General features: G+C 38.1%; 1 protein-coding gene across 2 annotated transcripts in view; it reads left to right on the top strand.

Annotated features, from left to right (window-relative positions):
- The window catches only part of tenm1 (teneurin transmembrane protein 1), an 844,835-nt gene that overhangs the window by 542,392 nt on the left and 282,880 nt on the right, over positions 1-19,563 (top strand). For both annotated transcript variants that reach the window (XM_039766316.1, XM_039766314.1), the window contains one exon: positions 1,613-1,851. In XM_039766316.1, the coding sequence (XP_039622250.1) occupies positions 1,613-1,851 (239 nt within the window). The remainder of the gene's footprint in view (positions 1-1,612; positions 1,852-19,563) is intronic.

The raw sequence follows: 19,563 nt of genomic DNA, 5'->3' as shown, positions 1-19,563 counted from the left end.
CACAGTGTGACTATTCTTTCCTGTTCTCTTTACAAATATAAACAGAAAGCAGACTGTCCTCACTGGAGCCCAGTTGCAGGACTGTGACTGTGTCTATTATATGAATAGGAGATCTTCAAGGAAATGTTGTGGTTGGAATCATATGAGGCTATCTTCGCTCTGGATCTGAAATTTCTCCCAACTTACTTTACGGTTAAGCTACTCCAAGATTCTGTATGACCAATAAAAATCCAACAACACAGCTACAAAAAGAGTCTAGGATGTGTCAACCAAAGTCATGGCCAGTTGTAAATGAAGCATAAACAAAAGACAAGGTTTGGGGCACCCTCAGGCAAACCCTGTTAAAATTGTTAATCAAAATAATAAACGCAAAATGAACATGTAGTTTGAAATATGTTTTCACATACATGAGTCTATAATTAGACTGACTCAAAGATGGGGGAGATGCCGGTTAAAAGGTGGGCAGGGTGGAAAAGGCAGGCTCGAGGGATCAGAACCCAGAAGTGATGTCACTCGTCTTCCCATTGCCAGTTAGCAGATCTGAAGAAAACAGGAGAGGAGTGTCATTAGGCAACAGTGCCAACTCCTTCACCATTAGATGAGGCCTAAAGTCAACTCCCAAGCTCACATATGTGACACAGTGTTGTCAGCTCCCCACTGTAGATTGTACAGAGAACATGCAGGCTGACTTCCCGACTTCTGCATTATAGTGTTGCGAGACACAAGACCCTTTTCTCCTGGTATGATTACAGGGTGTCCATGGCGCTATATGCAGGCTAACTAACCAGCCCATTTTTTCAAGTTTTATGTATTACTCCTGTTATTTCTTTCTCTCCTCTTCCCAGCATTTTCTTTCTCTCTCTCATATTTACAAAGCCGTACTTGACAAGAAATCTAGTCTCCACTGATCAGTGTTTGGGTCAATACGTGCAAACAAATACCCTTAGGTGTTAAAACTGCCTGGGCTGAATGTCATTTCTCCAAGAAAAAGAAAATCAATGCGCATTACCCGCCTGCAAACTTCTTTCCCAGCTGACCTGCGGGGCGGCATTCTGTACGCTGCTAATTGTCCGGCTAATACAAAAGAAAATCTGAGCTGAACTTGTGAAAGCGGCAGCACCCGAAGGTGACCTTTTTACACTGGTAGGAAAATAGTGCGAGTCTAATTGAAGCAAATAAATCAGCAGAAAGTGAGGGTATTTGGCTAATGGTGGCAAAAACTCTTAATTATGAAATAATACATCTTGTAAATGTGCTCCAGTCTTCATTCAGGTGTGGGAAAGCAGAGAGTATACCCGGCGAAGGTCAGGACTGCCGTAAAAGGAGTACTGAGTGCCCACTTCCATGTATAATGACACAGAGACACATAATAAAGCCTGACTGGATTCTCATTCTCTTGATTTATTTCTGTTGTTGTCGGAGACGAGCGAGACTGCTGCACTGCATACTTGCACTGGTAACTGTCAATCTACTGTAGCCCTTCAGCGTAAAGATTACATTCCATCCAAGTAAAGGGTGCTCCGTCACAGAACACGGAGAATCCCACTACAGCACTGTGCTCACCCGACTGCTAGCAGATTCTAACAATCTCTTCCATTGATCTGTTTTGCAGACACTTCCTCTTCAAGCATGGATCGGGTTCTTCTGCTCTGTTCAGCGCTGCCAGCCAGAACTACCCACTCACCTCCAACACAGTGTACTCTCCGCCACCCCGGCCTCTGCCCAGGAGCACATTCTCCCGTCCTACTTTCACATTCAGCAAGCCTTATAAGTGCTGCAACTGGAAGTGCACAGCATTGAGTGCCAGCGCCATCACTGTCACCCTGGCACTTTTACTTGCCTATGTCATTGGTAAGTCTCTTCAATTTTAACATCACAGTGGGGCTCAAGATCAATTCTTTATTTTCATTTTTTTTCATTACATTATATCTGTGCAGAGTTCAGACCTGGCTTTAACAAAGGTATAGAACAAGTGCCTATTAACAAAATAATTGAGATGAATTTGTAATTATTGGAGGTAGACTTTCTTATAGTTGGACCTAAAGTAGTAAAGAAGGTCAGGCCACCCTGCTAGGGTTTCTGTCTGTTCTGTTGTGTTATTGAAGTCCTGCTGTGTTTGGACCCGTGTTGTCCAATAAGTCTTATCGGAGATCTTCCTGTGTCTCTGAGACACTCAGTTGACTCATTTTTATTCTGAATGTCAAAGTCCTTTCTTTTCAAGACCTCCCTTTAACTGAGCCCATGGTAGCAAAGATGCCAGATTTCCTTTTAGATTCTGCACGGCTCAGTCCATCTTCAGCAAGTGCTCATTTTACATTTCCTGCAGACGTTCAACTGATACATTTATTTCTATTCTGGCTTGTTCAGTCAGTGTTTACAAATGCACAGTAAGTAACCTTGTGCTGCATTCAGGATAGCTAAGCCCATCTGTGTAAAGTCCTCAGTCAGGCATTTCTGTTTAAAATAGAACTGGTTAAATTCTTTTGCATTTATGGCCAATACAGTCCTACTCTAACACATCCTCACTTTATATTTTGTTTAAAATTCTGCATTCAGGGTAGTTCATTCTATGCCCTTTAAGCCATCACCGTAGCTTTCTTATAGAAGCTGTGCATTTTACAGACCATATTCTGGCTTCCCTGTGAAGTCCTCCTTGTGGATGCTCAATAGAAGTAAACTTGCTTATTTCTTTTATATTTTAGTCAAATCCATCTATCCCTATCAAGTTATCACTTATGGTATCCCATAATAAGCAGATCTTCTCAGCTCTGGCTGCATTCTGGACAGTTCAGCCTGTCCCTGTCAAGTCATCAGTGTGGCTTATCTGTATAAGCAGGCCCACTGAGCTCATTTGTATTCTGGTCAGTTGAGCAAATGCTCTAAACACAGAGTAGATCACCTCCGGCTAAACTGGGGATGTTTTTGTTAGTCCCTGTCAAGTCCTCAGTGTGACTCCCCTGTATAAGAACACCTGATCAACTAATCTGCATTCAAATTATTCTGTCCATAAAATAAGCAAGCCATCCTAGTGGCTGTTATGCAAATGCAGAGCGGCTGAGCTTCTTACAATTTGTCTAGTTCAGCACATCCCTGGCAAGTCCCATGCATTGGATTACCCAAGGATGACACACTCCTCAACTTCTGCTAATTCTCACCAATTTTGTCCTGTCCTGGTAAATGAAACCTATTGCTTCTTTGATGGAAACAAGATGAATGATATCCAATCACAATTTGGACAGTTTACTCCATCCTGGGCAAGTCCTTAGTGTGATCTTCCTGTACACACAAGCCAGATCAACTTATCTTTTTTCTGTTTACACAAATGTCAGTCCTGGTTAGTCTTCCTGGTGACTATTATGTGAAAACAGAGCTGCTGATGTTTTTATTACATTTTAGACAGTACAGTTCTTAGTCCTTTCTGTGGATATTATGTCAAAGTAAAGAAGGTTGACCCACTCAACTCAAAAAATCCTCACCTTAGATTTCTTTTGGGGACAAATAAAATATAATCTAGTCTAATCTAATCTAAATCTAGTTTGTGTAAGCAGAGTTACACACCTCATTCAGATTCTTCTTCTTCTCTCAGTCTGTCCTTTTCACATTCTTACTGTGACAATCCACGCTGATCTAGTTCTTTAACTGGTTGCTACAGCCAGGTTGTCATTCGGGCTAATGGTCACATTTGATTCACTCCTGTATAGCTAGATGTCCAAACATTTCTGTGACCTAAATTATATTTACTTTTAAAGACATACAGTATAGTGCTGGGTGTGAATGTAGTTTCACACATTTGCAGACAGTCTTATGCATTTATCTTCTTGTTATGCGCTACTGTATATAATCATTTCCTATATATTATGATGTGATGATGTTATACAGTATATTGTATATTGCACTGTCAATTGTTTTTACGATTATTCTATCTATGGTGCTGAAACACTGAGATAAATTTATAACGGCTATGCAGCCTGGCAATAAAGCTCAGGTCAATTCAGTTCATAATCTACCTTGATTTTTGCCTGCAGTCATTGTGAAAATATTTACATTTAGCCAGTTACTTCTAAAGGCCATGTGAGATTAGACTCAGCTTTCCACCAGTGTCTCATTTCCCTGTCAGCCATGAAACAACAGAGCCCAACTTGAATGGAAACGATTTACAGATCGAGAGTTAATCAAGTGTTTTACCGTCAGTGTTTAAGTGTGCATATAACCTTCTCAGTAATTTATAGGCCAGGATGGAAGAGGCTTGTGGCGTACTGAGGGAGGGGACAGAGAAACCTATGTGTTTTACAAAGGTTGTGATTGTTAGTTGCGTGCTCATGTGTCTGGATGTTCTTAAAGGGCAACATTTATGGATTTCAGGATGTTGCATTATTGTATATTGTCCATCCGGTACATATTTATGACTGTGAGTTGAAGGATGAAATGAAATATTTCCAGCAGCCCCAGCATTCGGCAGCCACTTTATGTTTTTCTATTCTCTTTCTGTATCCTGTCTCCTCACAGAAGATGCTGTACTGTATATTATATTTGATCGTTTGAATATAAAATTCCAACCTGAATTACATAAGGGGACTTGGAAGTCATTTTCTAGGTGCTTATTTTAAACTTGAGATTTCATGGAGTTCTTTGACTCTGTGTTAGTAATTTGATGAGGTAAGATATTTTATAGATTAATCACCTCTTATGTGGACAAGGCTTTTTTTCATTCGAAGATTTAAATTTTCCTTTACTGAGGCTCTAATCATGCTATCGAATGGAAGCCAGCACGTTCAATGCAGTAGATTTTGCACGTCGTTCTCTTTTGTCATCTCAATGTGAAATGATTAAAAATCCTCATGGTGCTCTTTACCCCCTCAATCTTCCAGTTAATGAAATGAATTACCTGTCTTGTCATTCTGTCCTCCTTTCCCAGTGCAGATGTGTCTACTGTATTGTTATACTTTTTTCCATTTTGCTGACTACTCTTAATGGGCTACATGGGGTCAGTTTCCCCACTTGTTCTCACAGAATAAAATCGTTATTGTCAAGGTTGTTTTGCTCATTTTTAACATTTTGCTAGCCACATCTAAAAACATTTATCCAGCCATCAACACTTTATTTCCCCTAATCCACTGTAAAAATAGGGACAAGAAGTCATAAGAAGATTTGGGTTCTACAATGGACTCCTGGTTTTATTACTGAGATCTGAAAGGCAAATTGTTCACTCTGGTGAGTACACTTGGTCCAAGGTTATGAACACTTCCTGTGCTGGTGGGCATATATCAGGTTGGTATCTGTAGGGGCATAGCAGGAGGTGGTACTGAGATGATGTATGAGGGCTCTTACTCTGGTGGCTTCTCTCCCATTCTAAACAGCAAAGTGGAGGCTGCTTTAGGAACTACACCATATATCTGGTGATTCCACAAGTAGATCCCCATAAGAGATTCACTTTGCTTCCATGTGTGACACTGCAAATGTGTTTCATGGTTGAGGTAGCCTGTGCCCATCATTACCTTTATCCTTACATTTCCTCCAGTTATTTAATGTGGAAGCCCTTCCCTTTATAAAATTGTGTACACAAGACACATTTCAGCATTTCCTTTGGTGTCCTTTTTTTCTATCTGCTGTAGCATATTTAAAACACACAGTTTCCTGTTAGCCCCATGTACACCAAAAGCCATCTAAAACGGCATAATGTGAAAAAGAAGGTAGTGATTCTTTGATCCTGCTCGTTTCATTTAGTTTAAACGTTAATACTCGAAAGCTGAAAGAATATGGTGATTTATTCACTTTCAAGTTTTATTTGATGTTATTGGAATAAAAAGTGGAGGGAAGGGTAAAAGAGAATTAAAAATATGATAACCATTATTAAAGATGCTGGTGGACTTTTTTTTAGAGATGACTGTTTCAGCCTTCAGAAAAGAAAATGGAGCATTTTCACTCTGACAGAATGGGCTAGGAGACATTGAACACATCTGCAATATTTCAACCTGTCTGATTTCAGTTATTAAACTGAATTGAAAAGTTGCATCTGCATGCTGTTACATTACTGACATACGAGTAATGGTTTTAGTTGTTTTTAATGTCGAGTGGCAGAAACAGACCTCCCCCCACTACCAGTAATACATTTATTTGCATACACAGCAAAAGTGATAAAGACTAGATTATTAAAGGAAAATCACCAGTGTTGGTTACCAGAAAGGTAATATTTGATCTTCCATTCAATCTTCCCACTAGAGGCCACAAGTAGTGCCCACTGATGTGGACAGTGTTTACACAAGTGTGATGGAGGACTGTCTGTGATCCTTGGTTTATTCATTTGTTAATTCCAGAGATTGGAAGCCAGGAATAAATTACTTACTGTTTTCCCCAGTACTGGACTTACCCACTGAGTTGAAAGAGATTGTATCTTGGACTCAGAGAAAATAAATATTGTAGCTAAGAGAGAAAATTGGCTTGTCCAAATGACAAATAATTAATTAGCAAAGATCAAGAGATAAAGAAACCTTTAAGGAGAATGTTAAAGAACTGTAAGGAGACAGAGAAGGTATGTAAAGCCAGAGAATCATGTGAAAATTGAGCAACACTTCAAAAAAGAATACTACAGTCAAGAAGAGGTCCTAACCATAACTAGTAAGCATTTCTATAGCTAAACAGTTTTTCTACCATAGAACAGTAAAACTATTTTAAAACTACTTAATGACTCATCATCATTTTAAACATTCACAAAAACTCATCGTCATTAACAGTGTAGCTCTATCAAACTTTATCCAAAACACTTGTAAATGCTATGTAGACTATTCCAGTGCTAGAATGAGTGCCTCACACTTATAGATTGTCACATTGAGGATGTCATCAGATGTAACTTCTAGGTGACATTACCTAGAAAAATAGCAATCACATTCATAGTAATAATACACAAAATGGTGGCACTAGTAACAAAAACAAAATAGTTTTGCAGTAAATCCAAAATAAATCATTCATTTTATAAGTGGTTCAACAATTTGGAAATACAATCAGGTATTCAGAATCATTGAGTTAAAAACTCAAGGATTTATGTATGACTGAGCACTAGAAAAACTGTTAATGCTAGTAAAAAAATTATTAAAGTTATGAATTTACTTTATCAAACAGAACCAACCTGATTTTTCCCATCTCCCACCTTCCTTTAGTCTCGAGGACTCAGACAGCATTTCTGCAATATATAAAAATAGTTTACAGTCCCTCCCTTGATCCAAGAGGTCAATGGGAAGAGGATCTCTCACTCAACATATCAGAAAAAGAGTGGAAGGTAGCAATGCAGAGAATTCATTTGAGCTCCATATGCGCAAAACATACAATTATTCAACTCAAAATTATATATTGAATACATCTGTCTCACTTGAAATTGTCCAAAATGTTTCCAGGGCAAGATCCAACCTGCGAACGCTGTAATCAAGTCCCAGCCTCACTGGGTCACATGTTTTGGGCCTGCACCAAATGAACATCATTCTGGACCAAAATCTTTAATTACCTTTCAGACAGCCTTGGTGTCACAATCCCTCCTAACCCTTTAACAGCTGTGTTTGGGGTTCTTCCAGATGGGCTTAAAGTGCAGAAGGACAAACAAACTGTGATTGCCTTCACTACACTGTTGACACGCAGACTCATTCTGATAAACTGGAAGAATCCTAACTCTCCTCTTTTAAGTCAGTGGGTAACTGATGTTTTATACTATTTGAAATTGGAAAAAATTTAATTCTCACTTAGAGGATCTGTGCAGAACTTTTTCAAAACCTGGCAAGATCTAATCAATAATATTTTAGAATAAGCTCTTAAAGCCCCAAGGAAGTAGACTCTCTCCCCATTTATTTTTCTTCTCCATTTATCTGTATCTGCCTAATAAACTCATCAATGTATTCATTTTTACTATTTTTAAGTTTTAGTCCGTTGTCCATGCTCTCTTTCTCAGGGGTGAGGGTTGATTTGTTTTCAGTCCTATTTTTTTTTTTTTGTAAAAATTGATCTATTTGCATGGAATAATTACAATAAAATCAATAAAATAAAAAAATAAAAAAAAGTTCTGAATTTACAAATCCTCTAAATCGACTAATTTTTGAAGTGTTTTGGATTTATCCCAAAGCTTCGTCTCTGGGAGTTGAGCACCACAATCTTTTATAGGAACTGTTCTGATGTAAAACAATTCAAGAACATTTTAGAGAGGATTAGGGGTCAAGAGATATAATTAAAAAGCAAGCAGTGGTCAAAATGCTGTAAGATCTATCAGAATGAAACATCAGCTCAACTTCATAGTTGGAAAACCATAGCTCAAAGTTGAAACTGCATTAATCAGAGTAATAGACACTAAATTGCTTACTGGGAACATGTTATCCACAATCTTGGACAATATGCCACATGCAATGTTGGTTTAATTTCGGCATCATACGTCAACACAGGTGGCCACATCCCCAAAAATGTGTCATAATATTGGCTTTGACAAAATGGTAATGCTCACTAAAAAACAATGACATCAGGGGAAAATTTAAAATATACAGATGACAAAATCAATAAAGATTAAACAAAAACATACTTGAAAAACAATAATGTATTAGAATTCTCCATTATTACAAATCCTAATCAGACATTTGTAGACCTCAAGAAAAAATTCTAATGTTCAAAAAGACATTATAACAAGTCAGAATTAAAACCAGGAAGGCTTGGTGACATCAAGCCATTGCAACCTATGTGACTATCAAAACAGTATGGTAATACCCTGGAAAAACAGCACAAAATGGCAGCACTGTGGAAAATGTGTTTCATAAAGGTGAACAATGGAAGCTGTTAGTGATTTTTAATAACACCAACTTAATGCCTGTATTATTAACCCATGGGATCAAATGTGCCAAAAGTGAGATATTAGCTTACTTGTTAACAATGCTCATTATTTAATGTTGTTACTGTCAATATCTAAGAGAAAATATAACATTTTGTTTTTATTTTTATTAATGTTTACCAAATAATGTAAATAATTGCTGACGTCACACATATTGCCGTTTCATGAAACAGTTACAATGTTGCCACCTGCTGGTACAGTGTGTGACACTATGGCAACCATATTGTATCTGGTCAAGCTACCACTCAGAATATGTAGGCACTCCATGGAAAAAAAGAAAGGCCCAGTTAGCAGGAGCAAACAAGATTCTTAAGCAATTCAACTTAAAGGAAGAGTGTCAGGTTTTAATCCATTGATCATTTAATGACTTTGAGTGTGATTGTTGGGCGGTCTCTTACCTTTAGTCATTATAACCTTGCTTTTCTAGATAGATAGATAGATAGATAGATAGATACTTTATTAATCCCAAGGGGAAATTCACATAATCCAGCAGCAGTATACTGATACAAAAAACAATATTAAATTAATAGTAATAAAAATGCATGTAAAAGCAGACAATAACTTTGAGTAATGTTAGCATTTACTCCCCTGGGTGGACCTGAAGAGTCGCATAGCGTGGAGGAGGAACGATCTCCTCAGTCTGTCAGTGGAGCAGGACAGTGACAAAAGTCTGTCACTGAAGCTACTCCTCTGCCTGGAGATGACACTGTTCAGTGGATGCAGTGGATTCTTCATGATTGACAGGAGTTTGCTTAATGCCCGTCGCTCTGCCACAGATGTTAAACTGTCCAGCTTTACTCCTAGAATAGAGCCTGCCATCTTAACAAGTTTGTCCAGGCGTGAGGCATCCTTCATCTTTATGCTGCGTCCCCAACACACCACCGCCTAGAAGAGGGCACTCGCCACACTCGTCTGGTAGAACATCTGCAGCACATGGTTTGCTCTTAAAAATCTTTCTCGCTGAATTCATTTTTCTATATCCATCTTTTCTACTGAGAGACCATAATGGTCACAAGAGTTGACAGAACATTACTTATTGCCTTTAAAGCTGACCCTCACAACACTCATGATGGTATCTTTGTGATGTATTTCATGTTCTTTACTGGCCGTCAAAAGAAAAACTAAGCACTAGGATTTCCCTTGTACATTGTGTACAACCAGCGATCCTATAAAATCCTTTAAAATTTAAAACATTTTTTATTACAGTCAGCAGCTGGTTGTTACTCTAAAAAACTGTGTTTTTTATATCCTGTGCTTCTTCTTGCCACTACATTCTTTGGTCTTCATCTTCTCTTCCATTTCCAAAGGATTCACTTTTATTTTAAAATGATTGCAGGCTTCAGTTTGAAACTCAGCCTGATCAACAGAAAGTGAGACTCCAACAAAAAGCTTCCCTAAGCCCTGCATTGCCTCTATGCTGCTATTAAAATAAGACGGTATACCGTTTGTGTATCTATAGAGAGGCACGTCACTGACACATTCACACTTCTAGATGCCCACGTGTGTTTTGTCTTGCAAGACCTTGGATGAAGGCTTCACATCTGCTGCAGTGCGTACGTCTGCAGAGGAGCAGAGCCGACGACCCGCCAGCGCACACTGCCTCTTTATCTGCCGGGCAGCTTTGCTTTCTCAGCGCATTATTAATAAGATTACAATTGGAAAATTTAAACATTATAAATGAGGAGTGGAAATGCACAGTTTGTAGAGACCACAAAACCATAAATAAATATAGCAAATCTAAGAGAATTCTCAGTTTTGTAATGCTGCATTGAACATATCAAATTAGCCTTTAAATGTTAATCTTTTCCAGGCTAGTTCCATTACAGAATGGTTTTTCTAAACATATTATAATAGATCTAATGTCGAGAAAAATTAAAGTACACATTATTCAAGAAGATGCCAAACAAATCACCAAGCACAGAAATGCATTACCCAGAACACCCTTCTTGATAGTCCCTACAGACGCTGGCATTCAACGCTGGACTTGAAAATGAGAAGCTTGCATGGGACTGAGACAAGCGGCACACAGGCAGAAGGTGTTGTAAGAAACTGTCCTTGTCCCCAGGGGTAGCACATCTGATGGGCAATAGCATCAGAATTCAGGGAATTTAGAGAATAGTTACAAAAAGAAAATTGGAAGCAAAATAAATAAAGATATTCAAAGTTTGAATGCAAGGGTTTAGAGTTTATTCAGGACAATTTGATGTCCAAAGAGACTTAAAAAAAAGTTAATAGCTTTGAAATCAAAAGGAACTAATAAAGCCGAGCATATACTTGCACTTTTGGCACAATTTTAAAAATAATTTGCTGTCTGCTACTCATTTTCAGAGTCTGCCCAAATTTCAGCTTCACTGGCCATTGTTTCACATGCGTTATGAGAGAGGTTGTGATGCCCGATTGCATCTTACGATTCGGTTGTTGTACAACTGGAAGAATTTCTGTCATGTCAGAATTTCAGCCAGCTTTCTTGTTTTGTGAGCAAATTGAACTTTAAAAATAAATAACTAAGCCTGAATAAAATGAAAACCATTGGCATAAGGTCCATTGTGTATGAGTGCCTAAAATGCCACGTAATCACATGACCCAAAGCTGTACCATTGTGTCTAAATTATGAATCCAAAATTGTCTGTCATCTTGTCTTAAGTCTCATTCTCTAGTCATGCCTACTGTACTGTACATACAGCATGATGCTGTGCATCCTGGGACATGAACCAAACCCAAGACTACACATTTATCCCTAGCCGTCACCTGTTCACTGAAATACAAGCTCAGACAGAGATTTTCTTTTTTAGCAGGAGTTAATATGACTCAAATGATGATTATGGATTTTTTTTTTCAAATATTGTGCTTTGCTCAGCTGAACCGTAGAAAAGACAGGGTTATGAAAATAGACCTAAATAGGGCTATGGTATGTGAACAATATTAAATAGCTTGAGGTCACTTACTGGGGTTCCTCATTTCTTTGAGAAACAGCATAGATTTAATGCAAATCTTTAAAGTGATGTATTTAAGAAGAGCAGCAAAATAGAAAAGGACAGGGCAATATTATAAGACATCACATAATAAACCCAAATACCGTATATGTGGAAGACAGGCTTTCAAAGTGGAAAGTGACTTCCCAGCCCAGAGTTTTCAATGTTGTCAATCCTGTTATTGACTTTTATAACTTTATGTTCATATAAACAGCTAATATAAATCTACAGAACACCACACAGCTCTACTGCTTTATATAAGTTAGTATGCTAAACAAATTAGGCCTGAAGTTTTCATTTTAATTTGAGGGTGGTAGGTCATCATCCTAAAACCATTATGTTAGGACCATACATCTCCATGCACTCACCACCCTGTTATTTTGTGCTGTCCACACACCACATAGATTCTCCATATTTAAACTGGGAAGACTGGTTTAAAGGGCTCCACATAGGCATAATTTTAATGACGGTATCTACTTCAGATCTGGCTGTCTCAATTAGGACATTAGGAAATTGTGACAAGAACAAATGACAAATCTATTCAGTTTACATTAGATTGTCCAAACTAACATCAAATGAAGATTTGAAGGCCCTTAAAATCCTGCTCCCCACCACAGTACTTGGTAATTTATTCTTCAGGTCTATGGTACTTTGCATAAAGAAAAACTTTCTGACATTTTGTATAAAATCAACTTTTAACAAGTTTCCAACCATGTCTCTGTGCTCTTTTTGCAGAATTTATTTTAAAATAGCAACTGGGATCTACTGTACTATTTTTAAAAGTTATTTTAAATTCTTCATGTCAACTCTTACAGCCACTCCTCATAGCTCATCCCTCTTAGTCCTGGAATCAGCCTGGTCACTCTCTTCTGGACTTTTTCTAGTGCTGCTAGGTCTCTTTTGTAATATGGAGGCCAAAACTGAATGCAGAACTCCAGATGAGGTCTCACTAGTGCATTGTATAACTTAACTTGTACTCCACACACTGTTACATAACATCCTATTACACTTCTTGATCGCTTCTGTACACTGTCTTAATGTAGGTAGTGATGGCTCCACGATGACTCCTATGTCCTTCTCATCAGGTGTACTTTTAATTGCAGACCTCCTGTTGTGTATTCTTATATATATTGTGACAGAACCCTCAGATTTGACTCCAGACACCAGGTAAAAGTCCAATAATCGACTTTATTAATACTGCACAGTGCACAAAGCACCCTTCTCTTCACAATACTCATAAACTATAATCAATAACTACAATAATACACTCCACCACTCCCAGATGCGTTGCCACCCTTCCACCCAGCTCAGCTCGCCATCTGGGAGTTCCCACAGTTCTTTTTTTTAGTCCCTGACCCGGAAGTGTTTCCCATCCTTCAGTCCATGATTCCTTATCACTTCCGGGTCAGATGAAAAGTCCTTTTCTTCACCCCGGAAGCACATCATTCCTATTGTCCATGTGACTCGGACGTACTTCCGGGGTGTAGGGCAAATAGTCTTTGTTCCTCCCTGCAGCTTCATCTAGTGGCCCCTGTGGTATCCAGCAGGTCTGAGGATTAAAACTCCATTGTCCATAACTCCCTGCTAGTATTCGGGGCACCGCCACACTGCAGGGAGGGCTCCACCTGGCAGTCTGGGGGTATTGGCCGGGATAACTAGCCAGCCATAGACCACTATATATATATATATATATATATATATATATATACAGGTATATATATATATATATATACAGGTATATATATATATATATATATATATATATATATATATATATATATATACAGTATTTTTATGTATTCTTATATAATTATGCAACCTAAAAAGATAACAACATTAGAAAAAGGGAGGCATGGGAGCACACTGGTTACCTCCGCTGTGTCTTGGTCCCTAGGACTTTGGTTCAGTTCTCAGCTCAGTTGATGTTTCATTTAATTTTGGGTGCTTTGTACACCCCAGGATTTTCAAATTATTCCATATCATAGAAACCAAAGGCCAATGAAACAGTATGAGAGAAACACGAAGTACACTTACAAAAGCAAAGTGCTTTTATAGTTCAATAAAGTCCTCAAAACAATTTAAAAACATTCAAAAGTGCACTTTGTTAATAGTGAATAATAATTAGCGATTTAAAACAGTGAACAACAAATAACATAAAACATAATGTTTATATATTAAAAAGGTCTTCCTTGCAACTGTATTACACTCACCTCCCCCCCCCAAAAAACAAGTTTTATTAATGTTCATCATCCTCTCTCCAGTTCAACAAAGAGAAATATATGACTTTCTGTGTGTTTAGTCTACACCAACATGAATACATTTGAAATCACCATTTTCATTTTAAAAGTTTCCTATTCATACTAGTATATTTAGACTGCGCATTCCACATTGAATGTCAAAAATGTGAAATCTTTCCTATTGGGTATGCTTGGCTTGTCAGCTAAGAGTGCTGTTTAGTTGTGGAGCAAACCCAAAGTAAATTGAAATGTATAAAGAACATTTTGGATGACAGACGATTAAATACAACTGCTTTTAAAGGTTACAAATAAGTATGGGGTTGTCAAAGCTTTGGACAATATGGACTGTTAGTCCTATCAAAATAAATACAGCGAATAGTTGAATGTTTCAGGGTGCAGTACCCATGGGAAAGATAGATAGATAGATAGATACACAGATAGATAGATAGATAGATACCGTAGATAGAATGAACGAACAAACAAACTTTATTTGTCCCCAAGGGCAAACTTGGCTTATTACAGAAGCTAATTAAATAATTTAATGAATAGATAAATACATATACACATATACACTCAACACATGCAGAATTAAAAAGAAAGAAAACTTCTGACCAGTCCCAGTGAGGCATTATGCAGGCTTATAGCTGTTGGTTTGTAAGAGCCCCAGTAGTGTTTCCTGACACAGTTCTTCTGAGTGATTCGTTGGCTGCAGGTCCTCAGTGGTAATGTGACAGAGAGGATGTGCAGCATTGTTCATAATTGTCTTCATTCTCTCCTCCATTACTACCTCCAGGGGGTCCAGAGTGTGTCCCATAACTGAGCCTGCCCTTTTAATTATCTTGTTGACTCGGTGGGCCTTTCCTGAAGGATTGTTACCTGCCCAGCACACCACAACATAGATAATCTCGCTGGCCATCACAGCATTGTAGGAAATGTGAAGGCTGTCACAACCCAAATTAAAGAAGCACAGTCTCCAAAGAATAAAAGACTTAGAGCTACCCTTTCTTATGTAGTTCTGTGTATTTGGAAAGAATGAAAGAGAAATACAAAAAGAGCTGAGAATTACTTACCTGCTCTGGGATGTCACAATGACATCCTCAGAAAGGATATATCTATAATACAATAATAACTTGGCTAGGTAGAATGAAAGCCATAGAATTATAACAAGTTTTTTTGTACAATCATAATTACCTTCTAATTAAGAAATTGGGTGTGTTAAAATAAAAAACCTGCAGTAACTACAGAATGAGCTCGAGGACCTCTGCCTTAAATAAACCCCTAGTTTTATTAGATAACTCCGGATAGGCTCTCTCTATCCTTCCAACTTTGTTTTCCTTAGAAAAGAGCTGAATGGTTTTAGTCTGATTTGTAAATCTCTTCAAAAAGCAAGGGTGCTTACTTAGGGTCATCTCATTGTGCTTAATTTCAGACCATCAAAAAGGAGATAATTTTTAAAGAAAGTAAATGTTTAATCAGAAGAAGGTGATCCTCCTCAATGCTCAACACACACACACCATCCTTACATTTATCTATATATTAATACACACTATTTGATGTTCTCCCTTAATAGTAGATGAACAGAGCCACTCACCCTAACTAAACCAGCACAGTTAAACACCAGAGTTTGTATTTCATTATAATCAAGAAGGGGCAGAGGTCCCACAGTTCCAAAAATATTTATTTTAAACTTCATGGCATGCTAAAATATTAAGAAGGAGCTGACTCTAGCACCCGGTTTATGCTGGGCTGAGCGGTAAAAAGTTTAGATGTTGAATATTTGACATATGGTAACATTCTGTGGACTGCACAAGAAAAGTATATAGAATGTGCTTGTTTTGATATAGCACCTTCTCTTCTATTGTTTCATAGTCAGGTTCAAAACACCCATTCTGCCATCACTGAACAGAGTATCAGCCCATTGCAGGGCACACTCACTAAAATTTCAAATGGCCAATCAACCTAACTTGCATATCTTTGGGATTTGGGAGGCAACTGGAGAATAAACCCACCCAGACACAGGAAGACCACGCAATTGCACAAATTAGAGATTTCTCTTAACATGATATGTCGGCGTAGTTTATATGAACAACTCACTTTAGTTTATCACAGGGGTCTTGAGTGGAAACCTCTTTTACACAAATGCAAATCTGACCCTACAGACGCTGTGGGAGATATTCTTAGGGCCCTTTCTGAGCCCGCTCTTCAACTGCACCTCCCCATATACTTTATCACATTTTTAAAGAAACATTTTCTAGACTTCTTTTTACCTACAGGTTAATCTCTGATTAGGCAAGTAATGAACTCAATTAAGGGTGTGCTTGTCATTAAAGGACTCAATTTCAAGAGCAAAGCATTCATCTAACTGCTTTCATTTACAGCATAAATAGTTTGGAAAAGAAATGACTTCACTTAATGGCCAGTGTCCTCTCATTTGAGATTGTCATACAATCGATTTATAAATTATTAACTTTTATATGTTTCAGTTCTGGAGACAGGAGTGATATGTGTTCCAGGGTGTCCTCATGTGCATGCAGAAGAATTCAAACATTCTGTACATTCTCCTTTTTATGCCATCCATCCTTTTTTGATCCTTCTTTTCAACTGCAAGGTCAGGGGAGTTGAAATCCTCTGCCCGAAGCAGTAAAAGCTCAGCAGTAACCAACACTGGTTGTGGTACCAGTCTAACACACAGCGTACCCACAAACTCACCCACACTAGGTCAATTTAGTTGCCAGTCATGCATATTATAGGGGATGTGGGAGACAGGAAAGCCACTTAGATGTAGGGAGAAAATGCAAAATGTACACATACAGTGACTTGGTTAGAATTTGAACCCAATTCGCTGAAGCTGTGAAACAGTACCTCTAACCAGTGCGTTTCTTAGACTTGATGGCCAGTTTATTAGGTCTACCTGTCTAGTATCAAGTAAGACATGGTGTGCACTTTATAACATAGGACATTATCCTACTGGAAGGGTAGACTGTGGCCGTAAATGTGAGTGCCCATAATCAGCAACAATGTATAAGTATGCTGCGGCCAAATAAGGCCTAATGTGCACCAAGAAACCTTTCTCCATAGCAGCTTCTACTGCAGGCACATGGCAGGTGGATCTAGGGGTTCATGTTATTTATTGTAAATACTCACTGTAACCATCTGCTTTTCCTCAGCATAAATCGAGATTCATCAGACCAGATAACACTTTCTCCAATCTTCACTCATTCTTTATGATTGATCCTGTGCTTATCCTCTGTGCCTCATCCTTCTGTTTTTGGCTAACTGGGGTGGAGTCCTTTGTTAATTTGTTTCTGTAGGGAATCATCTTCAAGGTCTGACATGTGTATTCAGAGATGCTTTTCTGCACACCACTGTTATAAAGAGCTATTATTTGAGTAAGTGTGGCCTCACTGTTAGCTGTTACCATTCCTTGCTGACATTACTCAATAACAGGGTGTTTTTTTCCAGAGAATGGATGCTTGTTGTTTTTTTGTTTTTCTTCTTCATTAATCACATCGTTTGCTAGACACTTTACTTCATGAAATCCTGAGATGCAGGAAGAATTTCACCCAGCACCAACAATCATCCCATGGTCAAAGCTGCTTTGATCAGGTCAAACGGCAACTAAAAACACTGGCCTTGTCTGCACGCTATTTGCATTACTTAGCAGGTGGGAGCCTAATAAATTGTCCACTATATGCACAAGTACAATCTCAAATAGATTTCCTCAGGGATTTCATTAATAGAGAAGATCTAGGCTGGTTTCTTCAGTAGAAACCTTTGTTGGTGCTAAACCTTGTCTGCTGCCGTACGTCAGAGCAGCACAGATGTTCATAGAAGTCAAAGAGAGTTAAAAATAGTATCAAACTCATCACGCCTTGATTCAGCAAGCATTGCCAAATAGTAAAATGCTGCTAAACAAGCTTTTTTTTTTCCAGCAGAATATGGGTGCCTTTAGCTGCTGCCTTCCATGTCCAGCATCCTGGATTCAAATCTCATTTATCTGTGTGACTTTTGCATGTTCTCAACATGTCTCTGTGTGTATTCATTTCATTAGCAGTGTTGAATTATTTTGCAATGGACACACTAGCATCCTATTCCATGCTTTCTCCTCGTGTTACTGTGATAGGCTCTAGCAACCTGACAACTCTGAATTAGATTAAGCAAGTTTGAGAATGCAATAATGTCATTTACTCCATTAAATTATATATGGCAACAATGAGAAGTTTCAGGAAAGAAGGGGTCTGAGTTGCCTCGAAGGCTTGCATATTTTAATCTTTTAGCCAATAAACTTCTCACTACATCCATAATGGGTAACACGGTACAACACCCTAGTGCTATATGGCAAGAGAAAATGAAACCATTACCACTCTGAAAAAACAGCTAAATGTTTTCCAGAATAATCATTAACTCCATTTATTCCATTTGAGTACCAAATATAAGAGACACACTTGCAATTATTAACCATACTAAACTGTTATTGCTTTCTTGTATAGTTTTAGTTTATTCCTCAAAGTTTACCACGTGTTGCTCTATATGACCAAAATGTATTTTTCTTTGGCAGCATAACATTATCCGATCTGTGTTTCCCTGCATTGCTTTATTCACTTTACTTGATATTACCTAGCCTATTTTTTTATATTTATATTTTTATTTTAAATTATTCAACCTAGGATTAATTAAACAGTTTCCGAGAATTAAACCGGTTTAGTTTTGAGCAGAGGAGACTGGAATTAGTCCAGGTGTTCAAAATTCTCAAAGGTATGGATAAGGTAGATCCAGCAGAATTCTTTCATCTTAATGGTGGATCACATATTCGAGGAAACCACCGGAGAGTAAGGGAAGTGCATTTAAGATCAAAGCCAAGAAGCACTGCTTTACACAGGGAGTTGTGGGTATCTGGAACAAACCACTGAGTGTCATGTTTGAGCTAACATTTCTCCCCTGACTAGGGTTCAAACTTGTGTTTCTTGTCTGATTTTGTGCCACTTCTTTGTAGCAATGTTTCTTTTGTTTATTATGTACATTATTCTTTGTGTCTATTTGATTATGTCCCATGTGTTTTTGGGTGTTCCCCAAGGGAAGGGCCACCTGCCAATCACCGCCAGGAACTTCCCTCCACCCTATATATTGGAGGACCTTCCATAGTTCCTTCATAGCTCATTTCAAGTGCAATAGGGAGTGAAGAGTTTGCTTGTCTTTTGCTTTTATATTTCCTGGATTTTCTTGAATCTCTCCTCTGTTTTTGACTTTGCCTTAGGATTCTGTATTGGGACTTTGTTTGCTGTGGATTGCTTTGCCTTCTAAGGCAATTCTTGTTGTGCTCTTAGGAGCTTCTTGGATTGCAGAGCCTATGTTAAAATAAATCTTGTAATTTTATAAAGACTAGCCAACCCGTGGCTTACCATACGCCGCATAATCAGGCCGTTTTTTAAATGATTTTTAAGCACTGGGAGAAAATTAACATTTAAAAATTGGTAATGTAATAAATCAGCAAGAAAAGCAA

The sequence above is a fragment of the Polypterus senegalus genome, chromosome 10 (genome assembly GCF_016835505.1).
Source record: "Polypterus senegalus isolate Bchr_013 chromosome 10, ASM1683550v1, whole genome shotgun sequence".
Classification (NCBI taxonomy): Eukaryota; Metazoa; Chordata; class Cladistia; order Polypteriformes; family Polypteridae; genus Polypterus; species Polypterus senegalus.
Note: the sequence above shows the minus strand (reverse complement) of the source record. Positions and strands in the feature narration are given on the sequence as shown.